Here is a 19,568-nt window from a genome sequence, read left to right on the forward strand (position 1 = left end):
CAAATTTTCAGCTTTGGCAGGACAAAGGGAAAGGAACACAGCAGGAGATCAGATACTGCTGCTGCCAAGCATTAAGACATTACCAGTACTTTTGGATAGTGGAAAATAAATATCACCACGTGTGACTTTCTGTAAGGGTAAATGACAGTGACACAGGGTGCGTTTATATTCCTTGTAAATTTCTTTTATTTCTTTTCCTTGAAAAGGTAGAAATAAAATGTTTTATCCACAGTTATGCACACATATTGTCAGGACGAAGCAAAGAAATCCTTGTTCTAGGGTGGGTACTGAAAGTTGTGTGCATAAAACATTATGCATATCTGGTGGCAGGATGCAGGAAATTGACACTGAAATTGCCTGAGTGGAGTCAGGAAGATGCCTTAGCATGTTTAATGTAAGTTGCTACAGAGACACCGTGTCTCCAAGAAAGCTGTTAATAATCAGGTAGTTGTGAGGAGAGTTATGCATCTAGAACATGGCCAAACAGTGCAAACAGGTCAGATTCGAGGGCCTGCCCTGAGTGCTAATTGACATCACGGTTAGACATCCTCTCTTTAAGCCCTCAGTTTTCCTGTCAGATGTTTTCTTTCTAACTTGCATGGTAAGGTGCCAGATTGGTTTAAAGTGTACACACATGCCAACCTGTTTGGGCTTGATTTTTTTCTTTTTTCCTATTTGAGATCCCTTTCCTGTATGATCTCCAATGCCAGACTCCAGTACAGCCCCGAGATCTTTGGATATGCCAAAAACACAGGGTTTCTTGATGACTGGTTTTGAAGAGGAAAGAAAAGATGTGGTGATGCCTCACTTTCCAAACTAGCTGTGGAAATAAAAACAACAAAAAAACCCCAAACCCTGGCATGTACTTGCTGCCTTTTATTCATCATGCCTGGGAATGACTGTAGGAATATCTGCTGCATAATAATCTTTTCTCAGGACTAGCCAGAAAGCTTTTCCCTGGGGTCTTGCAAATCTCATCTTCCAGCCACCTCTAATTGACGTGGCTGAGCGAGCAAAACCCCTCTGCAGTTGTGGCTTAACCCAACGAAAGAGTCATTTTGCGACAGGGATTGTATTGTTAGGGAAAGGCTTTAACCCTCCAGCCAGAAGGCTTCTCCGCGCGCCGCCCACCACCCCCACCCCCCCCCCCCCCCCCATAAGCACGGTACCCACTAGGGGTCTTTGTCTTGCAGCTGTTCTGGTGTGCTGTGGTGCCGGCAAGGGCTCTTCTTCCCTCCTACCTGCCAGCCCTTACGCTGTGTGACATGTTAGGGATGGTATGGGGTGAGTTTCATACCCAGGCTGCCTTCTGCAGGGGCACCCATCAGCGTAATGTGCAACTCCAAGCTTCCTTTCTTGCTTTTTGCTAAGATCTGTAATCGATGTTACGGGTAAAGAACATGAACAGCTGAGCAGCAAGTTGGGACACGTGTATTTCCTGAAAGACTTGAAGGTGTAACAATTTCAAGGGAAATTAGCTTCCACATGTAACTGTCAAATATTTTCATACTGCTGAATGCATAATTTTTGTATGGTACACTTCAAAACAGGATGGCAGGAAACAGTGCTTAGAAAGTGTGTCTAAAACTGGGGAATGAGAATAGAGGCCATATTTTGAAAATGCAGCTTTTATTATCCTTTAGCAGCTTTTACTGAATAGAGAGGAAGGTTTTCCTTTGAAGACCCTGCAGGAAAGAGGCCTACATAATACATAGTATATCCACCTCAGAAAGAAGAACAGCTGAGTCAGTCCCCCTGAGAATTGAAACTGGTTACAGGCAATCTAGCAAGTCTAAATTTGGCTTAGACCAAGGAGCAGTCCAGCTTCTATAGTGAATACTGTGCTTTATTTTTATAAGAATGGGTGCAGGTTGTATAAAATTATTAGGGGAAGATCTAGGGCTTGCTGCATGAGTACTATGGCATAGTTATTGTTTTTCCTTTGTATTTCTGGAATAAATATTTATGAAAACCTTTACTCTGCTACAAAAGTGAAATGTGCAGAAGATGGTAACCTATTTCTATAGATTTATTGTTACACTAACTCAGCATACCTCCAGAGAAATGGATTTCCTGAGCATGAAACATTTTCCTGGAAGTTGAGCATTGATGGCATGTGCAATAGCGTGCAGTGGAAACATTTAACCAAAATTTTCTTTGCTCAAAAAAGAAAAATCACAGTAGAATCTTCCCAAAATGGAGAAACATCATCTGTTATTAAAAGCAGTTAGGGAAATCAACATTTTCACAAACTGGCCTTTTTCATGGGAGCTGCTGACAAAACCAGACATGCTGGTTTTGCTCTCAGCCTCATCTACATGTACCAGGCAAAGAATATGCATTCCCATTCAGTAAAAATTTTCAGACACGTGCTGGGAATCAGTAATATTTGCTACATAATTTTAATATAAAGATTAGATTTGGCTATAAGGAAGTAAATGTCCATGCATGCTCCAATTTATCATTCATTATGCTCTGTTTTATTTATTTTGTTTTCTAAACAGACAGGCATGCGCACACATGTTAATATAAAAACTAGAGCGGATGTTCAATTGAAACAAGGGTGAAATTAAGTCCTGTTCCAATTAAACTCTTGGACTGAGCTGTGGTAAGGTAAATGAGGGGGACTTCTAAAGCCTTGTGACTGTGTTTTGAAATGTCTCACCAAAACATGCTGGAATGGTCTAAATGGGTTATTTAGCCAAAAAAAAGAATCTTAAATATCCATGTTAGAGCAAATGAGTCTTGGCAGGTCTGTGAACACACCAGGCTTGCGAAATGCAGGGTTTCTGCTCAGCCTTTGTAAGGGCTTTGGTGAGATTAGGAAAACCGTCTGGAGTAGCGTGCAAAAGGACACAGTGAATGTAAGTACTGAGCTGCCATGAAATGATGGGAAAGATAGAGGGATGTGCATGACCTTGCCCATGGCTGTGATCAGGGTGGTGGCCAGCAGCACCAGATTGATAGCGTTCTTTCCTCTTGGCCCCGCAGGATGCGACATGTGTGCTGATAACCGCAACGGCGAGTGCCCCATGCACGGGCCCCTCCACTCCCTGCGCCGGCTGGTGGGCACCAGCAGTGCTGCTGCAGCCGCCCCTCCACCCGACATCCCGGAGTGGCTCCGGGACCTGCCCCGGGAAGTGTGCCTGTGCACCAGCACGGTGCCTGGCCTGGCCTACGGCATTTGTGCGGCGCAGCGGATCCAGCAGGGCACCTGGATTGGGCCCTTCCAGGGAATCCTGCTCTTGCCAGAGAAGGTCCAAGCAGGAGCCATCAGGAACACACAGCATCTCTGGGAAGTAAGTTAGCATCTTTCCTTCCTTGTCAAATTTGATTGTTTTGAAGTAGATAATGAGTGTAGTTGTATGTAGTACTGGTACCACTCACTAGCTGTCAAAAAAACCAACACAATTCAAGTAAGCTGACCATGCAGATTTGACAATGTAGCCAGTGCAAGCAAAAGCCTTGCTGCACCCGATGTGGCCAGGAAACCAGTGGTGACTCCAGAGCTCCAACTAGTTTGCATAGGAAGAGCTGATTGTTGCAGGTGCTGTAATGTAGCGTAGAAAGAGACATGACCAGAGAGGTCTGAAGGCTGCAACACCAGGTGCTCCTTACATTTTGACCTGAGTAACAAGAGCTGATGGAGCTCTCAGGTCACAGTACCGGCCATATCACCTTAGGCTGAGTAGCACATGTGGGTTAAGATGGCATATCGCACCATCTCTGCCGCCTACAGTCCAAGAAAGCTGCTGAAACAAGTGCAGGAGCCTGTTCCACAGCCCTGCTACTTGCACAGTGAAGGTGTCAGTGCTTATTCACAATTCAGTTCAGCGCTGGTCCTGCATCGACCGTGCATTCCCCTAATGATGCTTTCAGTGCTTTTCTGTGAAAGCCACATTCAGCCCTTGAAGGTGTTCTTATTTTGTATATGTCACCGTCTTAGAGAGGGTAAGAGTGGTAACTGATATGAAAACATTCAGGCTGTGATAGTTTGGTTTATTTTGCAATGAACACTGTTGTTTGGCAGAACAGACCATGAACCCGCTATTGTATTCCTTTAGCTGTATAGGGACATCCATGGCTGTTACTGTTGATGATTCTGTAAATTTTATCCAATGAAGCACTGGACTTTTGTGCTTAGGTGTAGTTTGTAGGCAGATGCTAACGGCAGCATCTTGCAGCAAGTTAATGTAGAGAGAAAAGACAGCATATGCTTATGTTACACAGAGAGCTAATAATTAATAGGGAACATTATAATTCCTCTGTGTGTCAGTACTTATTTACAGAAACAGCCTGCAGTCTGCCTAGGCTTTTGCTATTCATTTCTCCTCTGCTTTGTGCTGGAAGGTGTAATTTCTTAGTTCTGCTTAGTCCTTTGTAGTTGCAGCTTCTGCTCACCTCAAGACTAACTGCTACGGAGTCTCAGAACAAATGTGCCCGTAAATCTGCAGGTGGTATTTAATCATCTAGACCAAATCCAAACCTTCAGAATATAAAGGGATATGCTTGCTGGTTAGAAACCTGACAAGGAGTCCGTGAAGATGCAAAGACTGTTTTTGCTGTCTTCTGTGGGCATACAGTAAAAGTGAATGGATTTTTAAAAGATACCTGGCTTGGTGTTGTGGAGCCAGCTTATGCATAGCACTTGTTCACAGAAAACCTGTGAGTGTTGTCAGCTCTTCGGGACTGCTGATTAACTCTTGTAATCCTTATGTTCTATCTTTGCATACTATCTAATAAGTGTGGCTTCTTTCTATGAGTAGGTGCTTATATTCATTTTCTATATGGAAACAAAAAGTAATTAACACATCAGGATCTTTGCCTCAAAGTATTTACCCAGAAGAGCTGTTGTGGCAAGAGGGAGATTTTCACATTAAAGGGTAAAAGATCAGTCTCAGAACACACCTAAATGTACTCAGTAAAACTGGATGACTTGCAGTCATTGGGAGTTCTGTTGCTGCCTTCAGCAGAGATGGAATTTCTCTTGTATAGCCGATACTAACAAATCTGACTTAAATCTGTTCCTACCAAAGCCCGGTGATTATAATAAGAGCATTTTGGGATATGTTATTAATCAAATATTTCTTTATGGAACACTCTATAATGATGCTGGAGGCTGTATTTTCATTGTTAAGAGGGGTTTTGTGGTTTAGACTGTACTAATTAACAGAATATATAGTTATAAAATAAGCTTGCCAGATCATCAAGTTACATAAACCACTGAAATTTAGCTAAAATAAATGGAGTTAGAGAATTTTACATTACCCTTAAATACTTACATTATTGATTTTTTTATTATGAATCACTTTTATACAAGTTAATTTCTTAATATAGAGAATAATTCTTTAAAATAGGCAAGAATTTTTTAGTCTAATTTCAGGTGAACTTAAACATTCTTTTAAAGCAATGAAAGAAGGAAAGTTGTTGAGGGTAAAGCCAAAAGCAAAGAAGAAAACGATTTTAAATAAAAATGAGAAATAGTACTGATGTATATGCCAGATTCAGACCATTGATGGGTGTCAGCTGAATTTTTGTGTCAGTTTGCTCTTTGGTTTTTAACACACATTTTCCTATTGGCTAGCAAAATGAGTGTGTATATTTTAAGGGAATTATCTTTAAAATAATTAAATTTAGGGTTTTTTGAGGGGAGGTGCTGTGGGCAGCTCATGGTCTCAGATTATTTCTGTTAGCAGCAAAAACTGTTAGCAAAGAATCACATACTCTAAGCTCTAGCTAAAAGTTTTGGCTATTCCTTATTTGTTTTTACTTTCCATTTGGTATGTTTTATCTATTAGAGAACTAATGTTCAATGAAGAAAAAGTATAGCAAAGAAAGTAGTCAGAAAGTGTATGTGATTTTATAAAGCTGGTCTATGAAAATAAATCAAAGCAATTGGAAATATGTATCTGAATAGTCTGTGTTCTTTTAGTCTGTATGGTATAGGAGTGTGGTTTCACTGTAAATCTAGAGTGTCTCATCATTATCCTCTCAAAAAGTTGTAGCTTTAGGCAATTATCTTCCACTGCTCTTTTAAAGATAGCTGCAAATACAAGCAAGTCCACAGATCCGTTATTCGGCATTAGGTCTTGGTGGACTTTACAGGGAGAACTTGTCTTTCTTAGTACCATAAATAGCATTCTGATGTTTTTTCTCTCAGCCCTGCAAAGCTGATGGATATTTATTTTCATTTACAGTTCTTTGATTCAGTGTGCACCAGAGAAATGGAAGGACTATTGCAAAGACTTTTAAGCACAGTTACTGATTTGGTGGCTTTTTAAATTCTCTTTGTTGTGGGAAACATCAGAAGCACTGCATTTGATGTATAGTTCAATGTTATGGAAATATGCTTCAGTCTGTCTGCACAAGTGTTCCCACCATGCTCTCAATGTTTGCTTTGTATGTAATTCATACAGCATAATGTACAGTGATTCAGAGTAAATTGCATACCATTCCATTACCTCACAACAGGCCTTGACACCTATGGGTGTTCATGGGAAATTATAGAGTTTGCTCGCAATCAGCCAAGATAATTTTTTATAACTTACAGAAAGAACAGCCCTTCAGAAAGCCAGAAATATTAGTCATTTTTAGTTGTAGTTCTTTTTTTTCCCCTTTGGCCCACTTCTATCCAGTCCAGGGTTTGCTTGTATTTTATAAAAATACAATAAACTCTGATTTGTTTAAAACAAAAACAGGACTGGGTGTATTAAGTAAACACTCTCTTTGGTAATACAGGCATTTATTCCAGCACTGCTTGATAGTATTTTATTTCTGACCTTTTTTTTTTTTCCTTTTTTTTTTTTTGAAGTAATGAGAACAATCCTTTTGTTATTGTAAGGAAAACAGAGACTTTCTCAGCAATTAGGTCTTACTGATGAGAATGAGATAATTTTCCCCTAATGTGTTTTGTAATAAAGAAGTGAAAAGGCACACTTGATTCCAACATATATGAAAGCATTATCTCAATTATTAATGTATCCTTACTCCCTGGAGATAAATTAATCTAGTTGCGCATGGTTTCCCCTTTCTGTTTAACATCAGAATTTAATAACAGTAGACTTAAGGAATGTATACGATATACACTTAAATTCTATTAGAATAAAATACAGAAGTTTAAAAGGTTTATACGGTTTAGTAGTCCAAGTTTTTCAGGCTCCAAACTTTAAACTGTGAATTCTGGAAACAGCTAAATCGTAAACAGTCATTTTCCCTGCAAATGCAGTTTAGATGAAAAAACTTCTACTGACAGATGTATCAAAGGATAGAAACTTACAGTTTCCTTTTCTTCATTTGCCTGATAAAGAGTTTGCTGTCTTTCTTGATTTTTTTTTTTACTCAGAGGTCAAACAGTTTTTTTTTTTCTTGGAACAGCCCAAGCATGTCAAATATATTGTTTCATTTTATTTTAACTTGACTTAAATTAAGTGTTGCTTTTCTAGAAGAAATGTTTTTTCATATGTTAGTCTTTTTACAGGGATGAGCAAACTATGCATATAGCAGGACATTCATTAGTAATTACAAAATAGTAAACCTGTATTCCTGATTTTCCCTTAAATGGACAGGATTAACTGCTATACTAGAAAGTGTGCATATTACATTAAGAAAATACCAGTTGGGGACTTGGCCTTTTTGTGCCTCATCTGAAGTCAAAGAAAACGTTGCCTTTGACTTCATCTGGGCCAAGGACAGGCATTTTCCTGGGGCACACGCTGGCCAGAGTCCATGCAGCAATACTGTATACATTTCTGTATAAATTAATATGCAGAGAGAATCCTTACCTTTCAAATGAACCACTCATTGCAGTTATGGTGATAGATTTGTATTCAGATTCTCAAGGCTGTAGTTTTGTAGTTACAGCAAAGCACTGGGGGATAGAATTATGTGCATGCTGTAGTTCTATTAAAGTGAAAATTATGTTTCTCAGCAATCCATCATCTAGTATTCTAGACTGCTTGTCAGCCCAGTTTCAAATATGTCATGTTCATGAAATTCAAATAATTTTGTGTTGAAAAAAATCCCTTAGTTATATTAGTACTATATCTTAAATTATGCAGCATAACAGCTGGTGTCATTCTGTTGTTGTTTTGTTTTGCCTTTTCTGAGGATTTTGTGTGGTGTACCATGCTAGCATTTATTTTCTATTAAAAAAGCCCAATAATTTATACTTTTACATGGATTTTAAGTTCATGTACTGCCTACTGGAAATATCCCTAATGTTGTGTTTAGGAGCTTGCTAAGCTGAAAGTTCAGTAAGAGCATATTCAGCACCACAGCTTCTTTAATTTATGTACCTTAGCAGAAAATTGCGCTAAGCCGTTATAAAGCAGCTTGTTACATTAGTATTTCTACATCAGTTAGTATCACATTTTTCCAGATAACTTTTGTAAGTTAGAGATTCCTTACTTAGCATCAATATAAAATTAGTCTGATCTGAAATATAAAAGCTACTTTGTGTTTGGTGATTCTTGTTCTTAAAGCTAAACTAAACCTTCATATTTCTTGTAGAAAACTTGTGAGTTTTGTAAGGCTTTTTCATGCCGTATCTCGATGTCTTCTCCATGTCTTCTCTATGTTTATTCCATGTACACAAGTTATCTATTGTATGCCGGAGAAGATAAATAAGTCTAAGCACACGTGCAACAAAATAAATCTAATTTGGCATGAGGACTGATTCTCTTCCTATTTAACAAAGTGAAGTTTTGAATAAACTTTGGTGGGGACTTGGATACAGCCCCAGAATCTCAACAGCGTAGCTGAAAGCAAAAACGCCGTGGACTGCACAGAACATGCATGCGTCCAGAAACACACTATTCTCAGAAAGAAAACATTTTCTAAATTGCCAGATCATGCAGGGACTGTCTGCTTTTCCATGGCACATAATCGCACCTTGGAAATTTTATCATGTAATACATAAAAATACTGAGATGGAACACAAATAAATATAAAATCTCATTTCTGTCCTTATTTGACCACTGCCTTTCCATATGGCTCAAAAGTGATCCAATCACTAATCTTACGGAAACACTTGACCTTTTTTCGTTGTTAATAAAAGCAATTTCCATTGTAGATGAAATCTGGTTTGTAAGGCCTGAAATTACTCTTTATGATACCATTAAAAGTGAATTATTTCTATTGACTTTTGATTCAAAATGGGTGAATAAAGGCAGTATTTTAATGAGGTATGTGGATATCCAAAATGTGTTACGTACCTGATGCCAGTAATATATTGGTTATAGATTTGATAAGCCGAAACTGCAGAGTATGCTTTTCAGGATGGTGGGGATGTTCAATATTTTGCAGAACCGTCTCAGTCACTGGTTTATGCATTTTGGTCCCCCAGGTTTCACAGCATCAAACATGCATGGACTTCAAAATGCAGACTTTCAAGTAACCACTTAACATAAAAGCTGGGAAATTCAGCTCAGGGTACACTTCCCTTCCACGCATTTGGCACCTTTTTCAGATAAGTTACAGAATTCCATTATCCAAATTGTTACACATGTGTGACAGAGGTTGACCTTTAGTCATGTCAATCCTTTTTGTGTAGGCCTCGGGCTCCAGCCTAATGGCTCAAAGCCTGATTTACTCACTGTAATAAGGGCAGGAGGTCGAGCAATTGTCAGCTTGCCTGCTCATACTCGTCTCAGAGCCTGGTTGAAGGCTGTTAACACAAAGCTTTTCAAAGTGAATTTACAACCACCACCACTGACAGAGGCCAATCAGTACACCATAAATGTCAGGTTAGTGAGATTGAGCAGTAAGTAAAGTACTGGCAGCCCACTATTGGCTGAAATCAATTGCTTAAGGTTTAACTGAGAATAGCAATCCATGTATAACTATGCCTGCAGAACTGGCTTAAGTGTGGAGAGCAAGTTGGAGAATGGGTTAGGTAGAATTACCTAACAGCAGCAGCCATGGCACCAAGCGCCGCATTTGTTCTCCTTCCATACAAATAGTACCTGCACTGATGTGATTCATGGTTCAAATGTTGTTGGACATGCCTCTTAGTTATAGAAATAAGATTATCCTTTTTTATGCATGAAAAAAAAAAACCCAAACGAAGAAGAAGAAGAAATGTAAAAGTGTGTGCTATCTTACCTGGACAAAGAAATCTGGGAAATCTTTTAATGTATTAGTTTGGTAATACTCAACTGTTTGTTGGTTCCAGAGAAAGCTTTTTCATATGGAAAGTGTGGCTTTTTGCTATTGGCTTGTAACTGGAAACTATCATGGAATTCACTAATGAGTGATTATGTACCTGATGGTCTGAATATCCATGAGATGTAGTTACCCACAAGACAATGTTTTTATCATTTTGTGTAGTGACAGCTTGGACAACAATTCATTTGGCTTTGAAAGCATCAGCATTAAAATGTAGGAATCCATTAAAATGCTGTATGCCAGGATTTATAAATTAGGCAATTTCCTTGATTATTGCAATCATTTACAAAATTGATTGTCCCAGTGTGGTATAGGCAGATTTCAGCAATGATCATTGACAACAGGCACATCCTCTAATATCTATACTCATTGTTCCTTAAAAGAAAAGCCACTCTACTCGAGGTTATTTTCCAACTCAAGGTTAATTATGCATTGAAATAGTATACTAATGTAGAAGATCACACATCTTTAAAGGACAACCACATCAGCTATTTATAGACTGTAATGATAGCTGGAACACTTGTTTTTTCTTCGGTTTGTAAGTCATTTGCTGACGGCCAAGGCATTCACTTGAGTCTGTAGTGCATATTCTCTTTGTGATCTGTTATTGAAAGGTAAATATTTTTGGCAAGTTGCAGCTGTAAATATTTATTTGATTGAAGATTTAAAAGTCAATAATGTGTTTTATTTGTTGCATCTTAAAGTTCTCATTAACCAATAGATATAGTGTATAGTAACTAGATTTGGGTCAATTATTTCTGCAAGACATAATAAAGACATTATGCCACAAAGCAAATAGGTCTAGAAGTTTTCCTACATTACAACAAATACAATAAAGTCACAAAATGCTAGCCACCAACCACAAAACCACAGTGCTTTCTACTTGTGTGAAAATAAGCAATATGCATGGTAAAACCCTATAAATGCTAAACCTTTAAATGTAGGTGATTACAGTAGAATCTTTTTGCAAACTGTAGGCAAGGTTCAGTCATAGCTGGCAACAAGCTAATTTGTATCAGGCCTCATGCAGATCATGAGCTTCCAGGACTAATACCCTGCAGTGGTTAATCAGTCCTTGCTCAGACAAAATAGCCATTGATGTCACTGGGAACTTTGATTTAATGAGGTCTTCAGGCATGACTGAATAACACGGTATCACTTTAATCATGATTCTTAAATAATTTTTTTCCAGGATAGGTCAACCATTCTTGCAGACCCCCAGAGCTTCCTGCATATTGTCTGCCCTTGTCCATACAATGACAGTAACATGCAGTTAATGTAAAGGTACTTTTGTATAAATACATTCATTTGACCTAAAGATAATATTTTACTGTGAAGAAAGGGAGACTTGCATTGCCAGTGGCTGTGTAGTAGTGCATTGTATTTAGTTAGATAAATATTAGCATCTGTAACTCATAAATTTATTGTTTGTACCACATTGCTTATTTTTTGCGTGAATTTAGCAAGATGTACGTAAGCGATTTCATATTTAATGGTGGTTCAACCCGGTACTTTCTGTGTAGAGACCTACAGGTGTATAAGCAAGCAAATGTGGTGACCCCAGGACATTTCTAAACATCTTTTGCTTTCATCTGTAGAGCTACAAAGTAGAGAAAAGCGGTTTTATCGGGAGTACAAGAAACTCCTACTGAAATACAGGCCATATGAAGGCTCTGTTCTTTATGTTGTTCACCTTTAACAAAGCCCTGAATTTGGAAATAGAGTAATGGTCAGTATTTGTTACAGTCCTAAACTGGGCAGGGCGAAAGAATCCTACATTAAATGCAGTGTCAAGTATAAAGCAAATGAAGTAAGCAAATCTAGTGTTCACCGTTTTTACCTAGGCTAATCCTTCAGTTGTGTAAAGGTCAGTATTTTTTGAAAAATGGTTTTTATGTACTTTTTGCCTGATGCCATGTCAGCATTCACTGTGGAAGGCAGGGTATTAATTTTTATCAGTCTGTCAAAAGAACTTTTATAGCAGTACGGATTGGTGACTGATGCTATTTTTAGACCACCAATTTACAAAAAAAGCTTACCGTTGAAGTAAAAATAAAATAAAAAAAAGTCTTCTGTTTTTTATATTTGTCTCTTTCTATTTCTGTTTCTATTTCTATTTCTATATCTATTTCTATTTCTATTTCTATTTCTATTTCTATTTCTATTTCTATTTCTATTTCTATTTCTATTTCTATTTCTATTTATTTCTATTTTAAGTTGGCTTGAATTCTGTCCCCATTTCCATTGCTCCAGTAAAAGAAGGAGAGGAAAGACATGCACGACTAAGAGAAAAATGAGAAGGACTAGGGTATATGTTCTTTATTTGTAAGATCAGTTGCTAATAAAGCACATCTTCATTTCCAATTGGAGATGTGAAATTTTGCTGAGCTACAGGTATTTCCCTGGGTTTCTGTTAATTCATTTTATTGTGACCAGCAAGATTTCAGTGACAGCTGTGGTAGCAAAGTGACATTTGTCCACCTCTAGAAAAATAAGCTGCCTTTCAGAGCAAACATTCTGGGAAGGATTTGATATTTGATGGGAGAAAAACCCCAACTTTTTTAAAAATACGATTCTTATCTGCAACGTAGGGTCATTCTCCATTTCAGAGCTGCAAAACTGATGTACAGGTGGGTTAGGTGCCTCTAGATGACGTATGTTTGGAAAGTTCAGGAAGAAACACAAGCATTTCATCAAAACAAATATGTTTATATTTAAGTAATGGAAAAATATCATCAGAATACTTAAGCAAAACTGTTAGACTTAAAAGTTTGATTTTTAACATTATTTTTTTTTGGTGCAGAAAACTGGAGGTTACATATTAGTTTTTTACCAGCCTTAGCAGAAATGCACAAAAAGTTACACAGACTTAGAAATTTCACTTAAAGCTGCTGTAACCCTTTAAGGCAGTTGGCAAAGTGTACCAAGCTAAGAACTCAGTTGTGTTTTCAGCAGTGTTCCCTTCTTCATGGTCCCAAACCTGCAAATCACTAAGTACCATACTCTGGTTCTGGCATTTTGCTGGTGAGAGGTGCTTCCTGAGAAATTTGAAGCCTCATTTCTGCGTTGGGACCAAAACTCTTCACCCAACTAAACTTCTTCTGTTGTTCATGGACCAACACAGTAGAGTTTAATTTGGGGTAGATCTTTCAGCGTATTTAAAAGTCAGGTAAGGAGTTTAGGAAGCTCAGTTTCTGATGCAATTTTATCACAATTATAACCAAATTGAAGACGAATGTTGACATTTCCTTAGACCCCACACTAATTGTAAAGAGGCTTAGGAAAAAAATGGGTGCCATATTAATGTTCAAATCTTTGTATCTATGTTGTCTCATCTGGATGTCATTCTCTTCTCTGATCAAACCAGGATCACATTCAAGTCACTTGGAATAAGATGTAGTTTTCTAGGAGTATTAACTTGCTTGCCTCTTTGTCCAGAATGGTACCTATTGCGTCCTCAGTTTAAGGTTTTGGTGAATTTCCAACAGTGAGAGTTCTCCAGCAGAAACCACATGGCCTGGGCTCAGGGGTGTCTCTAGCCCACCATATGGTGGAACATATATTAGAGTAGGCTACGTATCTGAGTCTGGGTGGGCTTAGACAGTAACTCTGGCTGAGTAGCTATTTGACCTTGGGGTCTGCCATTCCCAACAAAAGATGGCTAAGGGTCAGGCTGAGGTCTGCAGCCTCCCTTTCCTCCAAAGACTACATTTGTCTGTCTCTTTTCTTAACCTTTGTGGGCTTTTGTTTATTTAATAAAACGTTAATTTTTATGCCCTAATTACCCAAAAGTGACATGTCCCAGAGGCAATAGTATTGCAGTTTTACTTCATTGTTTGAAATGCATTTTTCCTATACTTTTGGAAGGCTAATTTGTCTACAATTTCATTGTTCGCTGCCAAGCCAAATCAGATGGCTTCTTTTTTAAACATATAACAACTGTCATGTTAGATCACTTTAAGGGCTTTGTAGGGTCTTTATCTGCTTAATCCTTCATTCTGAGTTTATATTTTTTTCCACATTATTACTTATCTTTTCTGAAATCTCACAGGTCCACATACTATACTTTGCACTATTCATTCCCACTCTATGGCCTGCATGGCTGTATTTATGATCAGAAATAGCTAGTGATCCCTCTCAGGATGCTATCAGTCACAATATGAAATAATGACAGTAGCCACTGAAGATGTTTGTGGCAAGGCCACCTCCCCGCTCTGAAGCTGAGCAGGACACTGCTCCCGTACCGCACCCAGCCACTGGCTGGTGGGTAGTTCAGGAAAAATGCTCAGTTCGCTGTCATGTTGACTTTCTCATCATCTGTTTTAAGGGATGAAAGACATCAAGAACTTAAACTTGCTGCTACATCCATGGAGAAAACAGCCATCTGAAGTGATAGTTAAGCCAAGGCAATTCCATGTCTTGGCAATATTTATGATTAGAGACAACCTAGTGAAGGTACAGAACACCATGGTTTTTATTTTACTATTTTTTACCTTTTTTTACTTTTGTTGTATTATTTTTTATTTTTAAATTATTTCTACTTTTGTATTAAATTCTTATTTATTTGATTATTTATCACTGTAAAAGTCTTACATTAAGAATTAATTTTATGATTTCTGAAAAGTTACCTTAGTGCTTTCTAGAAAAAGGGCACACGTTCTAGCATTTCCTTTCTGTGTGGCAGGTGATATAATTTATTTGGAGAATTAGCAGTGAGTTTGCTTACTGGAGAGCATCCGTTTCTAGTTCTAGCTGTCATCCCACATAAACTGTGGAAAAAAAGTATTTCCCTTTCTCAGGCAAAGCTGGACTGTACATAAATTAATATTTTGATAGTTAATTCCCTTGCTTTATTTAAATAATGCTACAGTCAGTATTTGCAACTTGGTATTAACTTACCTGGTAGATCTCTAAAAGAAATAATGTTGAGAAATTTCTGTGTAAGAAAGAATGTAGTGCAGCATCGAAGGATCAAATTGCCACAGACTGAAAATCTGACTGAATTTCTCCCTCCTTCATACTCTTTGAAGGTCTCAACATAAAAAACAGAGTGTTAGATACCTTATATTCTGCTTTTCCACAGCAAATTCAGGTATCTATAGAGGCTGAAAAAGTGGAGCTTTAGATCGTAGTGAAAATTGGGGCAACAGACAGATGCAGACTGCTATAACAATGTTTGAAGACGATGGAGAATATGACAGCAAGGCAATGTAATGCTGGTGAGTTTGAAGAAAGAGCTGAGGCTCTCTCAGACTGTGACTCTTGTAAAAGATTACTGCTATTCTTTCTCTTTGTTCTCAAAGATTATGGGTAATTTCACCACTCTCTCACAAAACAGGCTGGACTTGTCTCATAAGCATTACAGTGCTGTTCTATCTATTATTCAGTTTTTGAGCTGGCACTGTCTGATGATGAGTTGTGGATATCCCACTGAAAGTCATAGGCAAAACGGTAAGAAATTATAGCATTCAGAATTAACAATTTTCTCACTCATGTTCTCATGGTTTTCTGCTCTGGACTTCTCCCACTCTCTTGTTGATTAAATATTTTATCTAGTTTAAGGTTTCAAAATCTTGCAAGTACTGCAAAAGGTAGTTGGTTTTTTTTTTGAGCATGCAAAGCTTTACTTAGAGATCTTTTAGTGTGTCCTTAGGAAATACAGTATCACGCCAAGGGTGGACCATGGCTAGGCGCAACTGAGCACAAGCTCGCTGTGTTTGTGGTCTGAGCTGACCAGACAGAAGCCTGCTGTGGACTGGAAGCCATGTGGGAGTGTGTCTGCTAGCACAGTGCCATGCCCAAGCGAACAAGTCCTGGCAAGGTTAATTGTCTTTATGGGCTGAAACCGGATTGTGCCCAGGCAGTGTTTATTATGGTTAGAGTGAACTGGATGTCTGTGCCTTCTGAAATGACTTTGACCTGTGACTGCTGGGGAAAATTTTTGACCAACACCTTACTAGATTTTCTGAAAAATTAAAGATAAGATAGACTTCCACTTTAGCTGCAGGTCATGTATCCTAGCAGTAGTACTGACGAGGCTTGTTAGTGGTTCCAAGTCAATCATGAGCAAATGGTGTAATTGCAAATACTAGAGAAAGTCTTATATTGTGTGACTTTATAATAAGTCAGGTTTGCACTAATGCACAAGCCAAGTCAGTATTAACATTTGCTAAAAATGTTCACAAATCATATGGTTGAAAGTTGAATAGTTTCATGTTAATGACTTGAAAATTCGTAGTAAACTTCACTAATGTAAAAAAGAAACCATTTACTGTGCCTAGTTACACTCAATTGGGTAAGAATATTCTTCTTCTGTGTGCATTATGGCTATAAATAGTACAAATGGAGGCTGTAATGGTGTAAACTCATACCATAATGTCACTGCATGATTCTGAGTTTTCATTTACTCACTTTGGCTTTGTCGGGACCTGGTGGTGTTCAGGACCTTACAGAAAGCAGGGAATGGCTTCCAAGATCAAGACTTCTGAGTTTGGTCCCCAGGTCAGATTGCAGGATTTTTTAGGTCTTTTCATTCTATGTTTCATGGTGATTGTACTTGCTAGTGAATAAGAATACTCCAATGGTTCTCCCCATTCCAGCAAAACAAAAATGATAGCTGTTTCAAAGAGGGCAGATATTTTAAATTCATACATCAGTCTCTTAAACTTTCCATCCTAGAGGAATCTGTTGGAAAGGCAGCAGGGGATGAGGAGAGGGACTGTGACACTCTGCATGAGTACAGGAATTTGTGTTTGAATTGCCCATGAGCATTATGGCATTTAACTCTCCAGCAGAAGAATTACGGTAGCTATAAGTTACATAAATTGAATAGTATCATGGGACTGAAATATATTTGAAGAGTTACCTTATGGCTGGAGTTGATTTGACTTGTTTGTATGGATATTTAGATACAGAAACCTGCAGACTAGCTTTTTCTAGTCAATGGATGGGACGGGCTAGACAAAATAACATGGCTAGAGGCTGACCTTAGACAAAATGCACCTCAAAAGAAGTTGTTAATTATGTTTTTCACTAGTTAAACATAAGGATATCTTACTAAAAAGGGCAGGTACCTTACTTTGACTCTTTAAAAGCTCATTAGATGGGTCAAGTTCTGCATTTTAGGGTTGGATCATCTGAGCCTTTGCCTTCATGGTATGTGAACCTCCAAACCCTTTGCTTTACCTCCTAGGCCATATATGAGGAGAGCAAGACTGCCTGCATCTTCCTTGTAGCACTTTGCATAAGGGTCTCATCTTCAATGGGGCACTTAATTGAGAATTTCCTCCTTCAGCCATCCAGGTAGATTCTGCTTTCTCTTTGCTATTTTGTGGGGCCAGAGAATTGCCATGGGGATTGGGCCAGGGGCAACCATTTGAGGTATTAGTCTTTCATTTCACAGCTAGCATATATGTGCCCTGGGCTGACTGCCACCATCCTTGCAGGTTTGTCACGTTCTCTGCAGCTTCGGATGTGGCTGTCTTGGCTTGCTGGTTCATCTGGTCATTTCTTACCTTAGCAATTCCCTTCCATTACAGAGGCATCAGATACACATGGCATACTGGTCCTCTCTCTTTTTTCTGTGCCTTTTCCTGAATGGAAGATAATGGCCTATGAAGAACAGTCTGATGACTGAGCAGTCCCTTCTGACTTTAAAATCTGTGAAGCTATGAAGCCATCCAAGAAAAGTTACTGTGTCTGTGTAAACCTTATCAAAACTGAGCTCTGCTCATTCTCCCAAGTAAGAGTTTCTGTGCTTATAAATTCCTCTCAGCCTCCTTTTCTGACGGAGTGCAGTACATCAGAGGAATTGTCTGATAAAGATAGGGGGAGAGGAGAGGGATTATTATAAAAGCCAGCCATGGGGCTTCTGCCCAGAAGTCTGCATATTTCCCTTATACATGAAGGCGCATATACAGAGTGCAGCTTAACCGAGCTCCAGAGAAATAACAACATGGAAGAAAGAGCAACAGTAGCTTTGATTTTTCTTGCAATGATCCTATTGCAATGACGCTGAATGGACATGCAACTGTATACCACAGCCCCCCCCCCGCTGTCACTTTGGCAAGCCTTTTGATGAATTGGATCTTGATATTTACAGAATCTATTAAAATACAGCCCATCATGTGTTTGTTTATATGTTGACAAGATGATGTACACCCTGTGGGTCAAGGGTGATGTGAACTGTTTTGGTGTTCTTGTCAAAGCAGCTAAAAAAAGAGCATTTAAATAATTTTTGTAGAATAATTGTCTAAGAATGTAAGAGAAACATACAGAATTCTTACTTTGAAAAAAAATCTCTACTGGTCTGACACAAAAATCTGAGCTTGTTATCAATCAAAAAGACTTTCTTACTTCTTCTCTAATATGTTAGAAAATTGGCAGCTTAGATAGAAAAACAAATAGCAAAATTAAACAGAAAGGAATTGATTTAACTGCTTGGGTGGTTTATCCAGTACCATATAAAATTTTTCACTCGGGCTTGTCACTTATTAAGTATATTTTCTTAACAAGTGAGGCTATACAGCACATACAAAATCTTGCATCATCTTGCTGTAAATATTCCAGGTCAGAATCAGCTTTATGAGGGTATCAGATGTATTTCTTTGAACATAATTCATATGTGTTTGATTTTTCTTTGCAGTTGTGAAGAAAAAATACTGTCTGAAATTAAATCATGTCAATCTAGTTGTCCCCACAGATGTGCCTTATAAATCCAAATGTGGCTGTATCAAGGGCATTACCTGTGTAAAAGTGGACCCCAAATTCATACACTGAAGGATTCCAGAGCATTCTCCCAACTTTGTTGTATTGCTATTAGATTACATTGTCATGAAGTGGGCTAAGAGCAAAGACAACCTATTGTAGAAGAATCTCTTTTCATCTTATATTTTTATTGCTTGTTTTTTTCAGCACCTTGGAGTCGTGTGCCTCAGAAATAAATAATTCCTCTCCCAACATAAAGCTAACACATGGTAATTTCAGTGCCATAAAATGAATCATGGAAGAGAGCACGTAAAGAAGATGAGTTTCAGGGGAAGAAAGGAAATACAGAGTTTTCTCAGATTTGTTATGTGCGTGTTGTGAAATTTTGAGGTACTGGAATGCTTCACTGTTTTAGAAAGGAATGGGTGCATTCGGAACACAGAGTGGAGCTGGGGTGGAAAGTCTGAGAGAGAAGGATGTGTGAAGGTGAAAAAGAAAGGATAGGTGGGTAAAGGCAGGGAAAGGAAGAACTGAATCTAGGCAGTGTGAGAAAGAAGGGATCAGGAGCGTTGTGGATGAGGAACACAAGGTAACTGCTGGACATGAGCAGTCGTGAGATGTTGTGCTTAAGTGGTAGTGTTGGCCCTCATGTCTCCATTGAGAAGAGGGATGAGGGGAATAGCTTGTGTTATCTTCAG

General features: G+C 38.4%; 1 protein-coding gene across 1 annotated transcript in view; it reads left to right on the forward strand.

Annotated features, from left to right (window-relative positions):
* The first annotated feature begins 2,999 nt into the window (after window positions 1-2,999).
* Window positions 3,000-19,568, forward strand: part of PRDM6 (PR/SET domain 6) — a 66,266-nt gene continuing 49,697 nt past the window's right edge. Inside the window, exon 1 of the mRNA XM_037373823.1 lies at window positions 3,000-3,299. Coding sequence (XP_037229720.1) covers window positions 3,000-3,299 — 300 coding nt within the window. The remainder of the gene's footprint in view (window positions 3,300-19,568) is intronic.

The sequence above is a fragment of the Falco rusticolus genome, chromosome Z (genome assembly GCF_015220075.1).
Source record: "Falco rusticolus isolate bFalRus1 chromosome Z, bFalRus1.pri, whole genome shotgun sequence".
Taxonomy (NCBI): domain Eukaryota; kingdom Metazoa; phylum Chordata; class Aves; order Falconiformes; family Falconidae; genus Falco; species Falco rusticolus.